Genomic DNA, 21,290 nt, shown 5'->3' with positions numbered 1-21,290 from the left:
AAATGAACAAAAGTTGTAGTTCTGATTTATCTATGCATTTCTTCAGAAAAGCAAGATTACAAGTCCCTGCAAGCAATCCATAAAACCAAGACTGGATCAAACTGTCCTGAAAATCTGGAGCCAGTTGGCAACCCTAGGCGTGTAGAGGCGTTCCTGGGGGAGCAAATTTTTGCACTTATGGCAGACGCTTTTGAGTTTTCAAGTGTATGCATGTGAGATGTTTGTCAGAGAAACCTACCAGCATGCCTTAGCTAGAATAAACGTGTGTGTGGGTAGTTTTCCAGGAATAATTTGCAAAGTGGAAGCAGGAGCGTATTTTCACTTTGAAAACAGCTATAATTTCAATGAGGGCAGTTACCCCTTTGTGTTTGAAGAAATGACGGAGGCAGTCTTGAAAGCTCATCTCTGGGTACTAGGATAAGCATCACAACCTGCAAAGATGCCTAAGCAGGTGGTGAAATCCATTTTCTCTGAGGCTGACGTTTTCTGTCCTCTCAGTTTGTTGGTTGCTCCTATGCTAAAAAGATCCCCTGTGAGATCCCTAGAGGGTGATTGATACATCTAGATAGGAAAATTACACTTCATTCCCCCCGCCCAAAAATAAATTATCATTTTTCTCAGGTAAATTAGCCCTAGTTTGGAAAAGCCTTCATCAACATGCAAACTCGTGTTCCCTTTATTAACTTATTGGCCCTTGTTTGCACTGTTGGCGACTTTAGGATATTGTTTTTGAGGATGAAAATATCCTACTCCAAACGTGGCTGCACAGGACCCTTGTTAAATAATTTTATAAAAACATAAGAGCATCCCACTGTGAGGAGCAGAGCTGGTGAGAGTCCTCGGATGCGATATGGGAAGCACATCACCGGTCTTTATCCTCGCTTCCACTGTGCTTGCCCCATGCCTTGTTCAATTCTGTTTGTGACCTCACCTCTTCCATATATGTATCCCGTGCTTCCACCCCATGCAACCCCTCACCCAGCTTTGTCTGCTTCTGCTTGGCTTTGAACACTAATTTTATTAATTTATTCATTGCCAATTTATTATAAATAATATTACCCAGGTTATTTTCCTGATTATTATGGGTATATTGCACGTGTCTGTTCATGTGTCTCAAGGGCATTCATCATCTTACACCCAGGCAGATTTTTCCTCATCATGGAACATATCATATGAGCAAAGACTGTAAGGTATTTTGTGCGGTGTGGAATAGAAAATGTGTCTTGTTCTTAGGCACCTGAGACACTTAGAGGCAGGTCTATAGCCAGAACGTAATTTGGGGGTGGGAGGAACCATGCTTAACATGGGTGGACATTGTAGATAGCCCCATGTGCTGCCCCCCCCTCCCCCTCCCCCTCCCCCCCACTTCCACCCTTTACTCCATTCTATGTGGATCTTCAAGTCAGTGGCTAGAAAACCCTTTCAATTTCAGGCAGCATTCTACCTCCTATCTCTTCAGTCTCCGTGCCCTGTCGCTGCTGTTTCTCATTCCTCTCTCTGGTTAAGGCAGCTACTTTATACAATGGTAAATCTCTCAGGATGCTGAAGAGCAATTATGTAAATAGGATTTGCTTCCCTACCCCAGTTACTTTCAGCAGCTCACCAACATAAACATAGCAACAATTATCATAAGAATGTTGCCTTGTGATGTCACTTCCAGGAGCTGAGACCAGTGAGGTCACAGAGGTCTGCAGATTGCTGTGCGAAAGCTTTCATGGATGAATCTGCTGCCTATCCTCTACAGATGGAAGGTTTCATGCCCATCGCTCTTTTCACTTTGATGTTTCTACCAACGACGTACAGCATTGACTTACAGCGTAAGTAAAGGCCTGCATTGGAGCCGGGTCTGGACCTGAACAACAGGACTTTTGCTTTTGACTACTGTGCTAGTCTGTGTCATTGCTATATACACACAGCCTTACATACTCAGTTAGAATCTCCTGACTGCACCACTGCTCTATCATACAGCCTCCAAATTCTCAACCAGGAATTCACCGTGGGACTGATGTAATAAGCCATGCGTAAAAACGTGTGTCCAAACTTATCCGGCTAACTTTGGAGGCATATTCAACAGTGCAGCCACCCTACTGAAAATAGCCTACTATCTTAATTAGTAGCCAGTTAACTTTAACCAGCTAACTTTAGGACAGCTCTTTGATTCAACCAGACTTAGCCATATAAAAGCTGAATATAGCCAGGTAAGCCATTAAGAAAGATAACTATTATGTTATCTGTCTAAATGACTTTTGAATATGGACCTCTTTCTAGCTAAATTCTAGCCGGCTAATAAGTTAGCTGGTTAGAATTTAGCCAGTTAAGTTAAGTGTGGTCCACGGGAGTAACTGGGAGGAAATGAGTTAGCCAGCAAAGTTAACTGGCTAACTCTGATATTCAGAGTTAGTTGGATGACTTAGCCAACTAAATCTAGTCTAGTCAAAGAACTGTCCTAAAGTTAGCCAGGTAACTAATTAAGGCCTGTATTTATCAAAATGCACTAAATATTGCATGTGATAGGAAAAGGGGTATGTTTTATGGTAATAGGCTGTTTATTGCAAAGTGCACTATCTTAGCACTTCACAGAGATATTACTGCAAACTGTGATAACTTTTTCAACTTTGTGATAAGTGCCAGAATTGTAATTCCTACCTACAACCACTGGGGGGGGGGGGGGGAGAGAGCCTAGCAATAAGGCCCTCATACTAGAAAGGTATTTATACCTCTATATGAGGCCCACCTAGCTTCTCGAGGTGAGGTTTAGGTATTAGTGTAGGGGTTAGGGGCCACTTTGACATTCAGAGTGCGACATATGAACAGAACAGTTCACTCTTGTGAAGATGTGATGACCTTCGGAGTGAGGAAACTCACCCAAAGATGAGATTTGTGCAATGTTCTCTCAACCTAGCTTGATGGACTCTCTACCTGGGTAACATCAAGCTAGGTTGAGAGAACATTGCACAAATCTCATCATTGGGTGAGTTTCCTCACTCCGAAGGTCATCAAATCTTCACAAGAGTGCACTCATGAGTGGGCATCATATAAAGGTATAAATACCTACCTAGTATGAGGGCCTTACAGCTATGTTCTCTCTCTCTCTCTCTCTCTCTCTCTCTCTTTCTCTCTTTCTCTCTAAGCAGCTTAAAATATTGAAAACATTGCAAAGTGCAATAAAACCATATCACACATAGCACTTTGATAAATGACCCCCTAAGATTGCCAGCTATATGCAATAGTATGGCTGCACCATTGAATATGCCTCCAAAGTTAGCCGGATAAGTTTATCCGGCTAACTTTGTTATCCGTACTGTGTCTGAATATAGACCTCTTAAAAATAAGATCTGCAACAGAGTGGACACGCCTGAAGGAGTAGAGAGAATGAAAAGCGATTTAAGAAAGCTTGAAGAGTGGTCAAAGATTTGGCAGCTGGGATTCAATGCCAAGAAGTGCAGAGTCATGCATCTGGGGTGTGGTAATCCAAAAGAGCTGTATGTGACTAACGTGCACAGACTGGGAGTGGGACCTTGGGGGCAATAGTTTCTGACGATATGAAGGCAGCGAAGCAATGCGACGAGACAATAGCTAAAGCCAGAAGAATGGTGGGCTGCATAGAGAGAGGAATAGCTCAACAAAGACAAAGGCAAGTAAAGATACACAATACCTGTAGCACACAATGAAATTGAGAAATTACTACTTACCTGATAATTTCCTTTTCTTTAGACAAGACAGATGAATCCAGAACCAGTGGATTATGCACCTCTATCGGCAGATGAAGATGGAGGAAAGCTCACATCACAGTATATATACCTATGCAGTGACATCAGCCTGCCAGTATTATCTGCAAAAGCCAACTGTGGACAGACTAACAAAAACATGATTAATAACAGATAACCATTCCAGTACTCAGCCAATAGGAAACACTGAGCTCACTAGTCTAGGGACTGGATTAAAGCTTACCAGTAACCCCTGGAACACGTAGTCACGCAGGAGGGCCATAGCACAATCATTCAGCAGCCAAAGGAGGGAAGCTGGATTCATCTGTCTGGTCTAAAGAAAATGAAATTATCAGGTAAGTAGTAATTTCTCGTTTCTTAGCATCCTTACAGATTAATCCAGAACCAGTGTGATGTACCCAAGCTACTCCCAAATAGGGCAGGAGGTTGCCTGCGGTCCAGTCAAAACAGTACATGCAAAGGCTGCATTCTTCCAGGCCTGCACATCCAGACGGTAATATCAGGAATATCTGTGTAAGGAAGACCACATCGCAGCTTGGTGAATGTCGACAGAAGACAACAATCTAACTTCCGCCCATGACATTGCCTGAGCACTTCCGCCCATGGCATTGCCTGTACCCTAGTGGAATGAGTCCTAACCTGACTAGGCAATGGCTGTTCAGCATCCATGTATGTGGCCATGACTACCTTCTTAATCCAGCGAGCTATTGTAGCCCACGAAATGGCTCACCCTGTTTCCTTCTGCGGGAAGTGGCAAGGAGACACCATAAACACATCCCGAGGAACACTGCGAAAATCAAGCACATACTTATCTTGTATCACCTCCAAGACCCACTGGTCTGACAATATTTCGACCCACCTGTGATAAAAGAGAGAGAGGCAATCCCTGTCTCAGATTCCCGGGGCTGGGTCGGCACACCTTCATTGGGAGGCTCGGGGGGGGGGGGGGGGGGTTCTGCTACCCGAGCCTGCGCCCTGTCTGGGCTGTCTGGGACAAAAGGACTGAGACCTACCAAAAGGTTGAGTCCTCTTGAAAGGCTGCTCCTCTGTAGGGTCAAAACTGCTTGGATCCCCTAGCACAATCTCTCATGTTAAAGGAGCGCGGCGTCTGCTTCTTATCCTTCAGCAACTGAGGAACTGGGGACTCACCCCACTTATTGGTCATTTTCTCCAACTCATGCCCAAACAAGAGTGAGCCTTTAAAGGGCAACTTCGTAAGGTTACCCTTGGAGGTCGCATTGACTGACCAATTTCTCAGCCATAACTGATGCCCGGCAGCTATTACCGAAGCTACCCCTCTGGCTGAGGTGCGAACCAAATTGCAGCCTGCATCTGCCAAAAAGGCGGCTGCTGGTTCCATAAATGCCCTGGAATTCACTCCAGATTCACTGACCTTCTGAGAGAGAAATAAACAAGAGTGAGCCACAAGGGAACAACAAGAAGCTATCTGCAAGGTCATTGCCACTGCTTCAAATGCTTGCTTAAGGATGGCCTCAATCCTCCTATCGTGCGCATCCTACAAGTCCACTCTTCCCTCCATGGGGATAGTACTCCGCTTGAAGATGGCACACACAAGTGTGTCCGCTTTTGGAAAATGCAACTGCTCTCACATCACTGGATCTAGAAAGTACAGGCCTTCCAGGACTCAACCCGTTTTGAAATTAGCCTCCGGGGCACCCCACTCAAGATCAATCAATTCTTGAATGGCCTCCCTAACAGAGAAAAAACAAGAGGCTTTATTTATGCAAAGAAACCAAGATGGGATTTTTCTTTGGCTCAGACATGGAATCAACCCCAAGCACTCCCAACATCTTTAATGTCTGAGAAATCAGAGCCGGTAACTCATTTCTATGAAAGAACTGCAACATAGTCCTATATGGTTCTAATCCTGGAGGAATTTCCCCAACCTCCAGAGACTAAGGATTGGCTTCATCATCCGTGCCATCCGGATCCCCATCGGGAAGACCGGCTGCGGACCTAGGTGTACTTCGGCACTTAACCACAGCATCAGGAGTGTGGGAGATCACCACCTGTGACTCTGACCTGACAAGATTGATCAGGGCCGAGGACTGCACCTGAAGAAAAGATGCAATCCTTGAAAAACTTCTACCCAAGAAAAGGCAGAAGAATCCATGCCAAAACCAGAAGGCACCTGTCCTGAGCCCACTGAACTACCTTCCTCCACTAAGGAACCAGTTAGGGGAGTTCCAAGGTCAGGTGCCCCTCCTGACACGTCTTTACACAGACTGTCATCAGACTAGGAAGAACCGGGCTTAGTAAAATCAGATGAAGGCAATTCTCCCTGAGCCTCTAAGCAGCACTGGCACAAGTTAGAGGCCATACCAGGCTGAGATGCCCGAATATGACAGGCAGCACAGAGGGTAAGGCGCTTAGGTTTCTTGGCTATAGGCGCCATCAGTCTGTTAGTATGCTTAACAGGTGACTGAAAGTTGTGTGTCTAGGTGAATTCATGACGTAAAAAAAATACGTCCAAAATTTAGGACATCCAAGCGTACAACCCTGTGCTTAATGGAAGCCCAAAAAATGAGCACCCTCAACACAGACCAGATTGTGCGTACAGGCAAGCACGTGCCTAAATCATAACTGGACGCACAGCCGTCTCACTTGCACGAACTGATGGTTCTGATAATGGCAGTCTAATGTACAGGAAAACATGTGAAAACGCTGCTGCAGCCTACCACGCAGCTCCCAGAGAAAAGCCTAAGAGTGGGACAAAGCCCTTAAGGGCTGCTCAACCCGCCAGGCTGCCCACATCCCTTGGACTCCCTCGGGGGTGCGAACAAATGTCGGATTGTTGCACCGATCACGGAGACCAAAGGATGGAGGAAGCCCTACACAAAACCCTCCTCTTTTTTTTTTTCCTGAGCTTAGCCCATCCCGGCTGAGTACAGAGTCAGTCTCCGACTACGGGGGGGGGGAGAGGGCATATACCATCACTGCCATGCTCGGCTTCCTGCACCCGCTACCTTTCAGCTATGTCAACAGCTGAGTCCATGCTAGCTGAAAAACCAGCTATTAGACCAAGGCACTCATTTGTGGGACCATGGAAATCACCTCAGGAATTCTCAACTGGGGAAGGGACCATTTGTATTCACCGCAGGAGAGCAGGGTGAATTAAATTTCCTTCTTTCTTTCTCCTAAAACTTGAAGCTGTTACAGAAGGATTTTTCGTGTGCCCTTGGGCCTTGGCCCGACCCCAGGTGAATCCAGGACCGAACCGAGGGTTGGCGGCATGTCCCAGTATGGCGGAGACACGGTCTTACCCTCTGCTGGGCCTGCAAGCTCCCAGAGCCAACAAGATGATGTTGGAAGGTGAACAGTCCTCCGACCGTTCCAAGCCCTTTCAGACCTGCCGCTTAGAATCGGCATGGAGCAGCAGGCCAGCCTGAGGATGAGGGCAGACGGAGGCCTTGACATGAATACATGAGACTATGACTGAGGCAAAGACCTCATAGACGAGGGCTGATGCGATGGCATCACAGACAAGAGCTGATGCGAAGACATGACAAACAAAGCTGATGCGACGGCATCACGGACGAGACGAGGAACTTGATGAAGTCCAGACGAGACAAGAAGCTGGGAAGGTTTAGACATTGGCACTGTCTTTCAGGGCGCCCTACACAGCCCACCTTCACGGGTGGACCCAATGGGCTGGTCGCGGACCACCTTGTCCCACTGCGCGCCCTACACAGCCTGAGGAGGCTGGTCACGGACCACGCAGAGAGCGGGACAAGCGCAGGAAGGAATCCAGCCGAGGTGGGACTTCGACGACGAAGCCAGTGTCATCCGGAGCACCACAAGGGCTGGCAGGACAGGACAGCTCAGGAGCAAAGGACATCAGTCCACTGCAGGCAACTCCATTGATGAAGACGCGTCACCTGGAGATCCAAAGTGCCGGCAGAACAGAAAGCTCAAGAGCACAGGAGAAGGACACCAAGGAACCTAGAACATCAGGAAGCGGGACATCAGACGACGAGACATCAGGAGACCTGGACGGGGACCTCAGGTGATGAAGACATGGCACAAGAAGCGGACGAGACGTGGAGCTCCAACGAAGAACACAAAGGACCTGATGGAGCGCTGGCAGGCAGGAGCCTCCAGAAGTGAAGTAACTCTGATGCAAGGCGAAGCTGGAATGCAGGAACAACCCTTTTATAGGGCTGGCACAGGAAACAGTCTCTAGGTGGGGCCCAGGGCATATCCGGCCGTGGGCCCTTTAAATCTGGCAGGGAGGCATGGCCACGCATCTAGAGAGGAAGCAGGAAGCTGTGCAGGACCGTGGACAGTGGCCCTGCAGCAATGTCAGCATGGAAGAAGCAGGGCTGGGCCTAGAAGCAGGCCCCGACGACGGCAGCGGCTCCTGCCACTGCAGGAGGCCCCGAGGGCGGCTCCGGCCACCAGTTGAGATCGGGCACTGCGGCCTCTGGCCGCGAAGATGACCAGGACGTCTGTGGCGGCCTCCTGCCGCGATAGCAAGTGTCGGCGACTCCGAGCCATGCTGAAAAGGCAGGCCGGTCCACGGCTCTTGCCGCGGTGAAGATGGACCCAATGGGCGGCCTTGGGCCGCATGAAGCAAACTAAATCCAGGGCACCAGCCATGAGGGAGGCCCGATATCGGTGGCGTCCGGCCACATCGGAGAAAGCAGCAAGGGTAAGAGACCTGCTCGCAGCCACCCGCGGGCAGGGTTCATTACAGAAGCAATCCCAATGGGAAGATGCATGTCCACCATCTGCTGGAGACGGAGAATACTGGCAAGCTGATGTCACTGCTACTATATATCTAAAAAACCCTTCAGATCAGCTTACAAAGGATCCCTCCACATACCATCTCCCAAGCTGTTCCACCACACTTCCACCAAAGAACGTGTTTTTTCCTTAGCAGGACCTTCATTATGGAACTCCATGCCTCCAGATCTATGCCTGGAACACTGCACCCAAAACTTAAAAAAAAACTAAAAACTTGGCTGTTCAAACAAGCCGTCACATAGCCACATCCTTCATTATGGATCCCCCATCGTTATTACCAATCTTCCATCGCCCCTTCCTAGTCACTCCCCTTTATCCCATTGCCTACTTCTTTACCTTTTACCTTCTTAAGTTTATATAAACCATTGGATTATCAGTTGACTTCCTTTTTGCCTTTCCAGTTAGTTTAATTATGCCCTAGCTAGTCACCCCTTACCTCTTTACTATTTTAATCTCAATTTATTTCTGTCTCCTCCTACATCCAAGTTATTTCTCCCTGTTCATTGTAACTTTGCCTCTTTTTACCGAGGTATGTTATCCCAGTTCTATGTAAACCGATGTGATATGTTATATGAATGTCGGTATAGAAAAGTTTTTAAATAAATAAATAAATAAATATACTGTGATGTCAGCTTTGCTCTGTCTCCATCTGCTGGTAGAGGTGCAAAAACCACTGATTCTGGATTCATCTGTCTGGATGCGATACTAAGAAACTTTCCATACTAATCAAATCAATATAATCTTTATCCAAATGCTGATTTGTAAGAGAAAACCTCAAACAAAGAGTATGCAAGGAATCATGCAGACAAAATTCAAAGCTTGTATAATCACTGGTCTATGTGATTAAAAACAATTTATTGTCAATACAAAATGTGAATTATAAATAAATTTTAAAGCACTATCAATTTTATTATTTTATACGATGACCAAAATTAAAACTTTAATCTTGGTTCTGTGCCAAGAATTGAACCCAGGCCAGCTAGGTAAGAATGAGAAACCCTAACCACTAGACCATTTAAATTAAAACTATAAAAAAGTCAGAATTCAACTATAAACCACATTTATGTTCTTATAACCATGTTTTTATAGTGCGACCAATAAGTTTAAGGCACTCTTTTGGAAAATGTTAAACTGTCCTTCCAGAGAACAAAAAACATTGCCCAGATTTCAATTCTTTGCAGAAAAGGTTAGGTCATTGATCTCACCATAACTTCAGCCAGTGTAAAGCTCAGTTCATTGCATTGAGCCTTTGTTTCACATTGCTCTCACTGAGATAAACCATTGTCATAATGAAAAACTACTGACGTTGAGCAGTGTTTTGCACCAAAGCTGCATCAGGACTACAAAATGTATAGTGAAGTCAGCAGTTTTACAGCGGAGCTTCTGCTCTCAATGAGCTCACATCAAACTGCCTACATCAGAGCTACAAACGTTCTTTAGCAATTTCAAAATGGAGCATATGTTTAAATTTTTTTATTAAGAAGACAAGTTAGAGGAGACCGGATTGCTGGGCCCCGATTCAGGGCCGGACCATCACCCACCCTCCCCGAATCCGGAAGTGAGAGGGAGGAGCCGCACGCTGAAAAACGCTGCAGCTGAGAGAGATCGCTGAGGAGACCGGATTGCTGGGCCCCGATTCAGGGCCGGACCATCACCCACCCTCCCCGAATCCGGAAGTGAGAGGGAGGAGCCGCACGCTGAAAAACGCTGCGGCTGAGAGAGATCGCTGAGGAGACCGGATTGCTGGGCCCCGATTCAGGGCCGGACCATCACCCACCCTCCCCGAATCCGGAAGTGAGAGGGAGGAGCCGCACGCTGAAAAACGCTGCGGCTGAGAGAGATCGCTGAGGAGACCGGTTTGCTGGGCCCCGATTCAGGGCCGGACCATCACCCACCCTCCCCGAATCCGGAAGTGAGAGGGAGGAGCCGCACGCTGAAAAACGCTGCGGCTGAGAGAGATCGCTGAGGAGACCGGATTGCTGGGCCCCGATTCAGGGCCGGACCATCACCCACCCTCCCCGAATCCGGAAGTGAGAGGGAGGAGCCGCACGCTGAAAAACGCTGCGACTCCGGTGCTTGCCACCGCCGGTGCGTCGCCAAAGCCGTGCGCGCCCAAGGGGTGCACACGGCTTTGTCCGGCTTAGTCCGGACTAGGACGGACTGAAGGGAGCCCAACACCATCTCTGATTGCTGAGTAGCAGACAAATCAGCTCATAACGACCGACGACCCTGTTTCTTTTTTAAAGAGATGCCTCCAAAAAGAAAAGGGAAGGTAAGGGTGTTTCCACCAGAGCCCTTGCCCTCCCTACTTCAATTGGAAATCGATCGTTTTATGACCCAGCTGGGGAAAGAGAGTACCAATGAGTCTGTTGGAGGTAACCCGGAAGGAGAACGGGTAACACCCGTTGAGGAGGCATCTCTCAGTCCTGACATACGACCGCCTCCGGCCCGACGTGATACCAATGGAGATGCAGCAACATCAAATACCGAAGAGGTAAAATGATTGTTGTCTTCTGGAGGAGCAAGCTCCATGTTGGACTCAGTGGAAATTGAGGAAACTTCTCCTCAATTAGAGAGACAAAACTCTTCTCAACCTGAGGACCCAGGTACTGTGCGGGTAATAAATTTAAGACCAGAGACGGTAACTTTAGGGGCAATCTGGGATTTAGTAAACGGTTTAAATGATACTGTTAACCGACTGGAAGGAAAAATAGACTCAGTATCCAATGATTTGCAGCAAAAATATACAGGGATACAAAGACAGACAACTGAAGTAGTAAATAGAATAGGGGAAGCTGAGAAGAAAATAAAGTCCTTACAAGATTTGAGTGTAGCTATGGTAAAAGATCAGTTGGGTTCCTCCAAACGATTAGAAATAATGGAGAACAATATTAGACAGTTAAACATAAGGATAATAAATTTTCCTAGAATAGCAGGGGAGATTCCCTTTGTTTCCTTTAAAAAGTTTTTGGCAGAAGTTCTTGGTTTTTCCGATACTAACAATAATATGCTTGCAATAAATTCTTGTTTTTTTGTTAAAAGAACTTCTCCTCAAGCTTTGACTATCCCTGCTAACCTCACAAGTTTTTTGGAAAACTCAGATATGCAAATATTAGGTAGAGAAACCTTGATAGTTTCTTTCATTTCATCAACAGATATTAGTACCCTTATGAAAGTATATTTTCAAAAATTTCCCATCATGTATTGTGGACAAAATATCAAGATATTCCCAGATCTTGCGCCAATTACCAGAACAAAGAGGCGTGAATTTTTAGATTTAAGACAAAGAGTAATAGCTTTAGGTTTCTCCTTTTTGTTAAGGTACCCCTGCCGATGTATAATCAGAAGGGGTACTGAGTCATTTAGCTTTAGCCAGCCAGATCAGTTACGACAATTTGTAGAATTACGAGAACCACTTGCTTCATCTCCAGTAGGAACCTAAATAATGCAGGCATATATATAAACACCAGCTGTAAATGAGCTGTTTTCAGAATTAATAAGTTTTCTTTTTTTTTTCTCCCTTGCTATTGTCTAGCTATCTCAGATGTTATACACATATTCCTGGAGATATGATTACCATTAGATTTTTTAGTTATATACTACATATTATGCAATTATGTACATTTTTTTGAATGGCTTTTCGAAAAATACTTTCTTTTATTTATTTTTTTGTTATGTGGTAATTGCAGATATGTTTATCCTTGTTTTTTTTATTTACCAATTCAATTAAAATTGAATGTAATGATTGACCTATTGTAAACTGAAAAATAACCAATAAATAAAATAAATAATCAAGAAGACAAGTTAAAACATATGCTTGACATACATTGGTTCCTAATGCCACCCAGCAATTTACAGGCAATACTCATTGAAAACAATGAGTTTTCCCCAATCTTCCTTTAAGATCCCAGCCCGATCCCCACCCATTCATATTTCTGCTTTTTTTTATCATCCTCCTGCATACATTTTTCGTATACTGCTCTCAGTCTTATGGTTCTGCCTCTGATTTTCTTCCTTTCAATGACAATCTCTGAAAAAAAAGTCTTGTTAGCTCACTTCACCTTGCTTAATGAAAGTTGGCGAGGTTCACCCTGTATACCCAAGACCCTCATCACAGTTCTCCAACATAAAGAAGCTCAGTTAGGTCTCATTTTTCTCTACAACCAAGAATCTCTTTAAAGAAGACAAGATTAGGGCAAGACTTGAAAAAATATTTGTGAATTCTTTTTCTAGCACACTTGGCGTGAAGGCATTAATTCAGTCTGGTTTGCATATTCTATCAATGCAGAGATCACCTACTATCCAAGGCTGAATTTTTGAATAGAGGGAGTATTCTGAGAACTATTGCACTGCTGGCAAACCTTGTGTAGTTTCAGTACATCTCTACCATGCAGAAGTGAGGCAAGCCTTGCCTCACAAATCTACTTCACTTTTTTGAAGGGGTTAATAAACATGTAGATAAAGGTGAACCGGTAGATGTAGTGTATTTGGATTTTCAGAAGGCGTTTGACAAAGTTCCTCATGAGAGGCTTCTAGGGAAAGTAAAAAGTCATGGGATAGGTGGCGATGTCCTTTCATGGATTACAAACTGGTTAAAAGACAGGAAACAGAGAATAGGATTAAATGGACAATGTTCTCAGTCGAGGGGTGTGGGCAGTGGAGTGCCTCAGGGATCTGTACTGGGATCCATGCCTTTTAATATATTTATAAATGATCTGGAAAGGAATATGAAGAGTGAGGTAATCAAATTTGCAGATGATACAAAATTATTCAGAGTAGTTAAATCACAAGCAGATTTTGATTAATTGCAGGAGGACCTTGTGAGACTGGAAAATTGTGCAACCAAATGACAGATGAAGTTTAATGTGGATGGTGCAAGGTGATGCATTTAGGGAAAAATAACCCTTGCTGTAGTTACACGATGTTAGGTTCCATATTAGGAGCTACCACCCAGGAAAGAGATATAGGTATCATAGTGGATAATACATTGAAATCATCGGCTCAGTGTGCTGTGGGGGTCAAAAAAGCAAACAGAATGTTAGAAACTATTTGGAAGGGAATGGTGAATAAAACGGAAAATGTCATAATGCCTCTGTATTGCTCTATGATGAGACCGCACCTTGAATACTGGGTACAGAGAAGGTACAGAGAAGGGTGACCAAAATGATAAAGGGAATGGAACAGCTCCCCTATGAGGAAAGACTAAAGAGATTAGGATTGTTCAGCTTGGAGAAGAGACGGCTGAGAGGGGATATAATAGAGGTGTTTAAAATCAAGAGAGTTCTAGAAGGGGTAAATGTAAATCGGTTATTTACTCTTTCGATAATAGAAGGACTAGGGGGGAGGAGAGGAGAGAGGGTCTTTTCGCTGGGGATCTTGACCGTGCTACTTGCTGTAGCACTGAGACGAAACACCTGAGTCCCGGTCGAGAGAGGGGAGGCCCGGTTTCGAGGGGCGGATCCCCTGCTGGTGACGTCATCATTGAGTGCCCCGGGACAGCATAAAAGTAAGGGCACACCGGCGCACAGCCGCCAGCGTGCAGCCGAAGCCGCGCACCAAAGGGGCGCGCCCCTGGGGAAAAATTTATGGGTAGAAAAAGAAAAAGTAAGACCTATGCCTCCTCTCCTTCTACCCCCGTGACAAAAAGAAGTGGCCCGATGGACTCCCACATTGTTTATATGCGGGAGTCTGCTGTTGGTGGAATCATGGAGGGTCATACCTCTGTATGCCCCTCTCAGAACCCCTTGGCCACACAATCTCCCTTACACCTGGAAGCGGAAACTAGATTGGCAGCAAGTGAAGAGAGAAGCTTGGCAGTCGGTGAGATGCAGACCGGGAGTGGACTTGCATCCCCAACAGTACGGCTACCTCAACTGGATGTTCTGGATCTGGGTAGCGAGGCAACTGAAAAGGAAAGTAAAAAGGTTAAATGTCCATCAGTAATTTCTGATATAAGAGATGAAGAGGGCGAAATTGCCGAACCAGAAAACGTGACTTTGTTGGATGTGTGGAAACTTTCAGTAAAAATTGATAAGAAAATGTCTGGGTTCATATCCAAAGTGCACACGTTTTCTGTGGAAACTAAAGATAAATTTGAAAATCTAGAAATAAGAACAGAGAAATTGGAAACGAAAGTTGCAAATTTGAACCCAGTAGTAGATAAATTGCAAGCTGTCAACATATCCTCTATTAAAGATAATATGATGACATATAATAGGATTGAAATATTGGAGAATGAGTTAAGATCAAGTAATCTTAGATTACTTAATTTCCCGATTTCAAGACTATTATCTCCAGATGAATTATATAGAAAATATGCAATGGAGGTATTGTTGTATGATGAAGGGAAAATACCAACAGTTTCAAAAATATATTATTTGCCAAAAAGGAAAATTTTGCAAAAAGAGGAGGGTGAAATAGATGTTTTGGATAGTCCAGGAGTATCCACTTTTTTGGAAGACTCCTTAGACTTGATAAACACAAGGTCTACTTTATTAATTTCTTTTGGATTGAAACGGGAGAAAGATTTGTTTTTCCTTAAATATTTCCAGAATAAAGACCACATTTTTTGTGGTCAAAAAATACAAATCTTCCCAGATGTTTCCCGTGCGACACAAGCACGGAGGAAACAATTCTTGTTATTGAAACAATCTGTGCTAGATATGGGAGCAAGTTTTTTCCTAAAATTTCCCTGTAAATGTCAAGTATTGTTTCAGAATAACAAGTTTATTTTTCTTGACCCGTCCCATTTGCAATGTTTCATTTCTGATAAATCCCAAGGAAAATAGAGTCAGGGTAAAAGGGAATTATGATTGTAAGAGATTGTCGTAGCGAAATAGATTAAATCTCTCCCCTTTCCTCCTAGATGTGGGCTAGAATTGTATTTGATTTACTTAAAATTTAGTGAAGATGTAATTATTATGATAATGCTTGATTATATCATTTCTATGTAAATGTTATAATTTCAAAAAATATAAATTAAAAAAAAAAAAAAAGGACTAGGGGGCACTCCATGAAGTTAGTATGTAGCACATTTAAAACTAATCGGAGAAAGTTCTTTTTCACTCAACACACAATTAAACTCTGGAATTTGTTGCCAGGGGATGTGGTTAGTGCAGTTAGTGTAGCTGGGTTTAAAAAAGATTTGGATAAGTTCTTGGAGGAGAAGTCCATTACCTGCTATTAATCAAGTTGACTTAGAAAATAGCCACTGCTATTACTAGCATCAGTGGCATGGGATATACATAGTTTTGGGTACTTGCCATGTACTTGTAGCCTGGATTGGCCACTTTTGGAAACAGGATGCTGGGCTTAATGGACCCTTGGTCTGACCCAGTATGACATGTTACATAAGAACATATGATATGCCATACTGGGTCAGACCAAGGGTCCATCAAGCCCAGTATCCTGTGTCCAACAGTGGCCAATCCAAGTCACAAGTACCTGGCAAGTACCCAAACATTAAATGAATAGATCTCAAGCTACTAATCCCTATTGATTAATAGCAGTTTTTGGACTTCTAGGAACTTATCCAAACCTTTTTTTAACCCAGCTATACTAACTGCATAACCACATCCTCTGGCAATGAATTCCGGAGCTTAATTATGTATTGAGCAAAAAAGAATTTTCTCCGATTTGTTTTAAATGAACTACTTGCTAACTTCATGGAGTACTCCCTAGTCCTTGTATTATCCAAAAGAGTAAATAACCGAATGACATTTACCCGTTCAAGACCTTTCATAATTTTGTAGAACTCTATCATATCCCCCCTCAGCCATTTCTTCTCCAAGCTCAACAGCTCTAACTTCTTTAGCCTTTCCTCATAGGGAAGCCATTCCATCCCTTATGTTCTTATGTTCTTAAGTAGAATGTGAGGATTTTTATCCAAAGATGGGATATTACTGGCTGTAAGTTTTAGATGAGGATGATACTATGCAACCTCTGGTATAGGAATTTCACTCCTATTGTTTGGTGTCTGGTTACATTCTATAAATGTAGAGAGTGTTAGTTCAATGCTGCCATCTATATCCTCTATCACATAAACATTTGCTCCTCTTCCCATTGTCTCTACTACTCCTTGATAAAGTAGGGTAGCTGCTGTGTTAGTCCACTTGAATGTACAGCCTTAAAGGTAACAAAAAAATTGTACAAAGTTTTTGTTGGATTAACTTCATATATTTCTTCACCAGTTTTCAAGAATGAATACTTTTTCTCAGATCAGAATAAATCTGATCACTCATCACCCCTCTTTCCATTGCACACTATCATTGGTATGCCTTTTATGATTCCCTTATATTTTCTGGTAACTTCATCTTTTGCTCATTCTATTCTGACCTAAAGAAGAGAATATTAGTTCTTGAAAGCTAGTCAAGAAATGAGTTAAGTCACAGGCTGATGCAGAAAGGTGAGTTCAGCCAGATGCACTTTTCTGCCTGCACCTCAATGCACATTTTCTGTACGCAAAACTTACTGCCGACGCAGCATGGAGGTTTGCGCACATAAGAACATAAGAAAATGCCATACTGGGTCAGACCAAGGGTCCATCAAGCCCAGCATCCTGTTTCCAACAGTGGCCAATCCAGGCCATAAGAACCTGGCAAGTACCCAAAAACTAAGTCTATTCCATGTAACCATTGCTAATGGCAGTGGCTATTCTCTAAGTGAACTTAATAGCAGGTAATAGACTTCTCCTCCAAGAACTTATCCAATCCTTTTTTAAACACAGCTATATTTATTTATTTATTTATTTATTTAACATTTTTATATACCGACCTTCATGAAAGAAATTCATATCAGATCGGTTTACAAATAACATGAGGGGAATAACAAAGTCAACCATATAACAAGAAATGAAAGTTACATATAACAAGGGGTATTAACCTGGAGGGCTAGGATAGCCGGAGCGATAGAAGGCATAACTGAACAAGTTAGATAATACAATAATATGATGAGAAGAGGCATAAGTGTATAGGCTACACTTTAACTGCACTAACCACATCCTCCGGCAACAAATTCCAGAGTCTAATTGTGCGTTGAGTAAAAAAGAACTTTCTCCGATTAGTTTTAAATGTGCCCCATGCTAACTTCATGGAGTGCCCCCTAGTCTTTCTACTATCCGAAAGAGTAAATAACCGATTCACATCTACCCGTTCTAGACCTCTCATGATTTTAAACACCTCTATCATATCCCCCCTCAGTCGTCTCTTCTCCAAGCTGAAAAGTCCTAACCTCTTTAGTCTTTCCTCATAGGAGAGTTGTTCCATTCCCCTTATCATTTTGGTAGCCCTTCTCTGTACCTTCTCCATCACAATTATATCTTTTTTGAGATGCGGCGACCAGAATTGTACACAGTATTCAAGGTGTGGTCTCACCATGGAGCGATACAGAGGCATTATGACATTTTCCGTTTTATTCACTATTCCCTCAGTGGGAGTACTGCTTAGCACTCTTGCATGGAAATCCTATGCAAATGAGGTCATTAAGAAATACTCCCTGATGCAGAGAGACTGCATATGGCCAGCGCACGTTTTTTAGCGCTGGAAACTTAACTTCTGGGTCAAAGCCGGAGTTAAGTTTGCAGCGCTACTTAAAAAAAAAATAAAAAAGTTAAAATAAGGGAAAAAAGTTAGGAACACTCTGGGTAAGTACTGACTTATCAGGGTAAGTGGTGGCAGCCACCACTGCCACTTAGCTGGATAAATACTGTACTTATCCAGCTATCAGTATTTATCTGGATATCTGGTGCACTTTGCTACTACTAGGTCAGGTAAGTACTTTATCAGGCTAAGTAGCTGCTAACCATGCCAGATAGCCAGACAAGTCAGTAGTTATCTGACTACCTGGCAGTTGTTACCCACTGTCATGTAGTGTTATATAAGTGGTGGTGGAAGTGGCTGCCACCAGTTACCCGGATAATGGCCTATCAGGGATGACTCCCCTCTCTTCCTGAGTTAAAATGTACATTTTGGCCTGTACCAAATGCACATTTTAAAGTTTATGCGTGTTTTAAATTTCCAATGCATTGCTTACTGCATCAGGAATTAAAAATATTTTAAGCTGAGCGTTACAACTGTGCGCTGAAATCAAATGCACAATGTTTTACTGCTCAACTACCTGCATCGGCCTGTCGGTTTGTTATCTACTGCTTCCGCACATGTTCTGAGCTCAGATACAGAGGTATCCATTTCTATGATAGATAAGTCAAAGAATTCTGAACTGACCAGTAATCTGTTACTTTGATCAGCCATGACTGTATAACATCTTTAATGATCTGTCAGGCTGTCTCTTAGGGCTAATTTTAACATAGCATATTTTAGAGTGGGATCTTCTGCTATAGCCTTCTCCACAAACTTCAGTGCATTTTGGAATTATATTATGCGGTAATTTCCTTTCTTCATCACTTTCAATTGTGCTTTAAGACAGGAATAGTCAGGATTTTGAAGGATCTGAGTGTACAGCGGTGACATGCTTGTCTCTGTCATCCTCTGTACACTTAATAGCTGTTTTACAGTCTCTCTAGAGAGTTGATTAATGCAAGAGCAGCAACTGAAGCAGATTCTGCAATCTGTATGTACATTTTTACATTCTCCCAAATGTTTCTCTCTAAAGACACAACACTTGTCTATTTATTTGAGTCTAATATTTCACTTGTAAAACAAGGTAATCCAGGCAATTTACAATAAAAACATACATAATAAATAAAACATCAGTACAGTAAAATCAATCAACAATGGAAATAAATAAACAAATCATGATGTGGCGACCTCCTTGGTTGGCCACTAGATGGCCCTAGTACTCCAGCATTTAGGAGTTAGTTATTTAAAAAAAAAAAAAAAAAAAGGAGCACCCCTTTTCAGCACCTCCCTCAGAGGCTAACTGTAGTGGGTGGACCTTTTGTCTATAAGTAGGGGCTAAAAGAAGGATAGGTGTGACATTTTAGTTCATCTTTTGGAAGTTATTTTATTATTTTATTTATTATTTAACACTTTTTTATACCGACCTTCATAGTAATAACCATATCGGATCGGTTTACATAGAACAAGGGTATAACTGAAGCAATAAATAAAATAGTAATTAACAAGAGAGGTGAATAAGGCAAAGTTACATTTAACAAGGAGGAAAAAACTTGGTGCTCTTATAGTATTTTTCTTTAGAGTGAGGCCTACTCTCCCTACTGAGTATATTTTTTCCTAAAACCTTCCTAGGCAATCCCTGCCTGTATGGTCTCAGCTTAGAAAAGGAGAAATTACTACTTACCTGATTATTTCTTTTTCTTTAATGAAGACAGATTAATCCATACCAGTGGGTTGTGCACCTCTACCAGCAAATGGAGACAGAGCAAAGTTGACATCACAGTATATATACCCCTGCACCAGTATCAGCCTGCCAGTATTCTCTGCAAAAGCCAACTGTAGACAACCAAAGAATACATGATCATTAGCATTAAGACAACTATTCAAACACTCAGTTAAGAGGAAAACATTGAGGTCAGACAAGGAGTATAATATCACTATTCTAGGGACTGGATCTGACAGCTACCAGTAATCCCCAGAGACACAGCCACTCAGGAGGGCAATAGCACCACCATCCAGCGGCCAAGGGCGAGAAGGTGGATTAAGGACAAGGAAATTATCAGGTAAGTACTAATTTCTCTTTTCTTAGCATTCAGACAGATTAATCCACACCAGCTACTTCCGAAAAAGGCGGGAGGTTGCCCATGGTCCAGTCAACACCTCACTCTGAAGGCTGCATTCTCCCGGGCTTACACATCGGCAAATATCGACAGGAGACAACCATCTAGTCTCTGCCCATGATACTGCCTGAGCCCTAGTGGAAAGAGCACTAACCTGAGTAGGCCATGATTGCTCAGCATCCACATTCACATCCATAATAACCTTCTTAATCCAGCAGGCTATTATAGCCCGCGATGCTGACTCACCCTGTTTAATCCCACCCCGGTGTGTAAACAGCTGGTCTGTCTTCTTGAGAGGTTTAGAAACCTCTAATACCTCATGATATGCCGTTTGACACCCAAGGTCCGTAACAGGAGATATTCATTCACCTCTCTCTCCCAGCCCAGAGACGAAAAGGAATTGATTGATTCAAATGAAAATCTGAGACCACCTTTAGCCAAAAGGATAGAACAATTCGCATCTGGACTGCTCCCGGAGTCACTCGCAGAGTCGCTTCCCAGCAAGTCAGAGCCTGCAGTTTGGAAACTCTACTTACAGATCACCATCCTCTAATAAGTAACCTCAGGAAGAGGCTAAGCAGTGATCAAAAGATGGGACCATCCAATAAAACCAGAACTAGATTAAGATTCCACAAGGGCACCGGCCACCCACAAGGAGGCACGAACTTGCTTTATCACTTTCAAGGCTATACCACAACCGGATGGGCCGACAAGAGTTCACCATTCATACAACCTTGGAACAGGTCAGAGCCGCTACCTGAACCTTCAAGGAATTAAGGGCCAAGTCCTTATACAACCCATCCTGAAAAAAAATCAAACTGAGTGGGATTTTAACCAAACCAGAATGAACACCTTGTTCCTCACACCAACCTAAAACATTTGCCAAACATGAACATAAGCTAAGGAAGTGAATAACTTTCATGCTCGAAGCAAGGTAAAAAACACAGCAGTGGCCTACCCACACTTCAGCAACTGAGCCTTCTCAAGGGCCACACTGTAAGGCAAAATCAAGTCAGATCTTTGAGAAGACTAGTCCACTGCCGTAGCAGATCTCTGTGGACCGGTAATCAGAGAAGATATTCCACCAGAAGCTTTCATAGATC

At 43.4% G+C, this 21,290-nt stretch overlaps 1 protein-coding gene across 1 annotated transcript in view; it reads left to right on the top strand.

Annotated features, from left to right (window-relative positions):
• Nucleotides 1–1,707: 1,707 nt before the first annotated feature.
• LOC115099465 (acrosin-like) overlaps nt 1,708–21,290 on the top strand; it is an 89,122-nt gene continuing 69,539 nt past the window's right edge. Inside the window, exon 1 of the mRNA XM_029617138.1 lies at nt 1,708–1,817. Within this exon, the coding sequence (XP_029472998.1) occupies nt 1,715–1,817 (103 nt within the window). The 5' untranslated portion in view covers nt 1,708–1,714. The remainder of the gene's footprint in view (nt 1,818–21,290) is intronic.

Source organism: Rhinatrema bivittatum, chromosome 9, assembly GCF_901001135.1.
Source record: "Rhinatrema bivittatum chromosome 9, aRhiBiv1.1, whole genome shotgun sequence".
Classification (NCBI taxonomy): Eukaryota; Metazoa; Chordata; class Amphibia; order Gymnophiona; family Rhinatrematidae; genus Rhinatrema; species Rhinatrema bivittatum.
This window is presented reverse-complemented; position numbering and strand designations above follow the sequence as displayed.